Genomic DNA, 374 nt, shown 5'->3' with positions numbered 1-374 from the left:
AGCTAAAATCTTATTTCATATCATTTAAATCTTCATAATCATCACCATTTTCTTCTTCGTCTCTTTTTTGAGGCCTGAGAATTTTCAGGCCAATTCTCCTTGGAGGATCATCCACTCTAAATTTATAGTACTGAACATGATTAAATTTACTTGACTTCTGGTTCATAAGAATCTGCAAAGAAAAAAAAATTGTTGGCATTCTTGGGTGTGTAACTGATTCAAAACAGTGTGATTAATATAGAGCAGGGAAACTATATGTAAAAGAAATTTCAGAGGAAGGGAAGGAGGAGGGGAGGAGGGGAGGAGGGAAGGGGGAGAGGGAGAGGGAGAGGGAGAGGGAGAGGGAGAGGGGGAGGGAGATGGAGGGGGGGAGG

At 41.7% G+C, this 374-nt stretch overlaps 1 protein-coding gene across 1 annotated transcript in view; it reads right to left on the bottom strand.

Annotated features, from left to right (window-relative positions):
- Window positions 1-10: 10 nt before the first annotated feature.
- LOC119593607 overlaps window positions 11-374 on the bottom strand; it is a gene marked incomplete at its 5' end in the record, with an annotated part of 3,790 nt that continues 3,426 nt past the window's right edge. The window contains 1 exon segment of the mRNA XM_037942562.1: window positions 11-172. Within this exon segment, the coding sequence (XP_037798490.1) occupies window positions 11-172 (162 nt within the window).

Source organism: Penaeus monodon, chromosome 32 (assembly GCF_015228065.2).
Source record: "Penaeus monodon isolate SGIC_2016 chromosome 32, NSTDA_Pmon_1, whole genome shotgun sequence".
Taxonomy (NCBI): domain Eukaryota; kingdom Metazoa; phylum Arthropoda; class Malacostraca; order Decapoda; family Penaeidae; genus Penaeus; species Penaeus monodon.
This window is presented reverse-complemented; position numbering and strand designations above follow the sequence as displayed.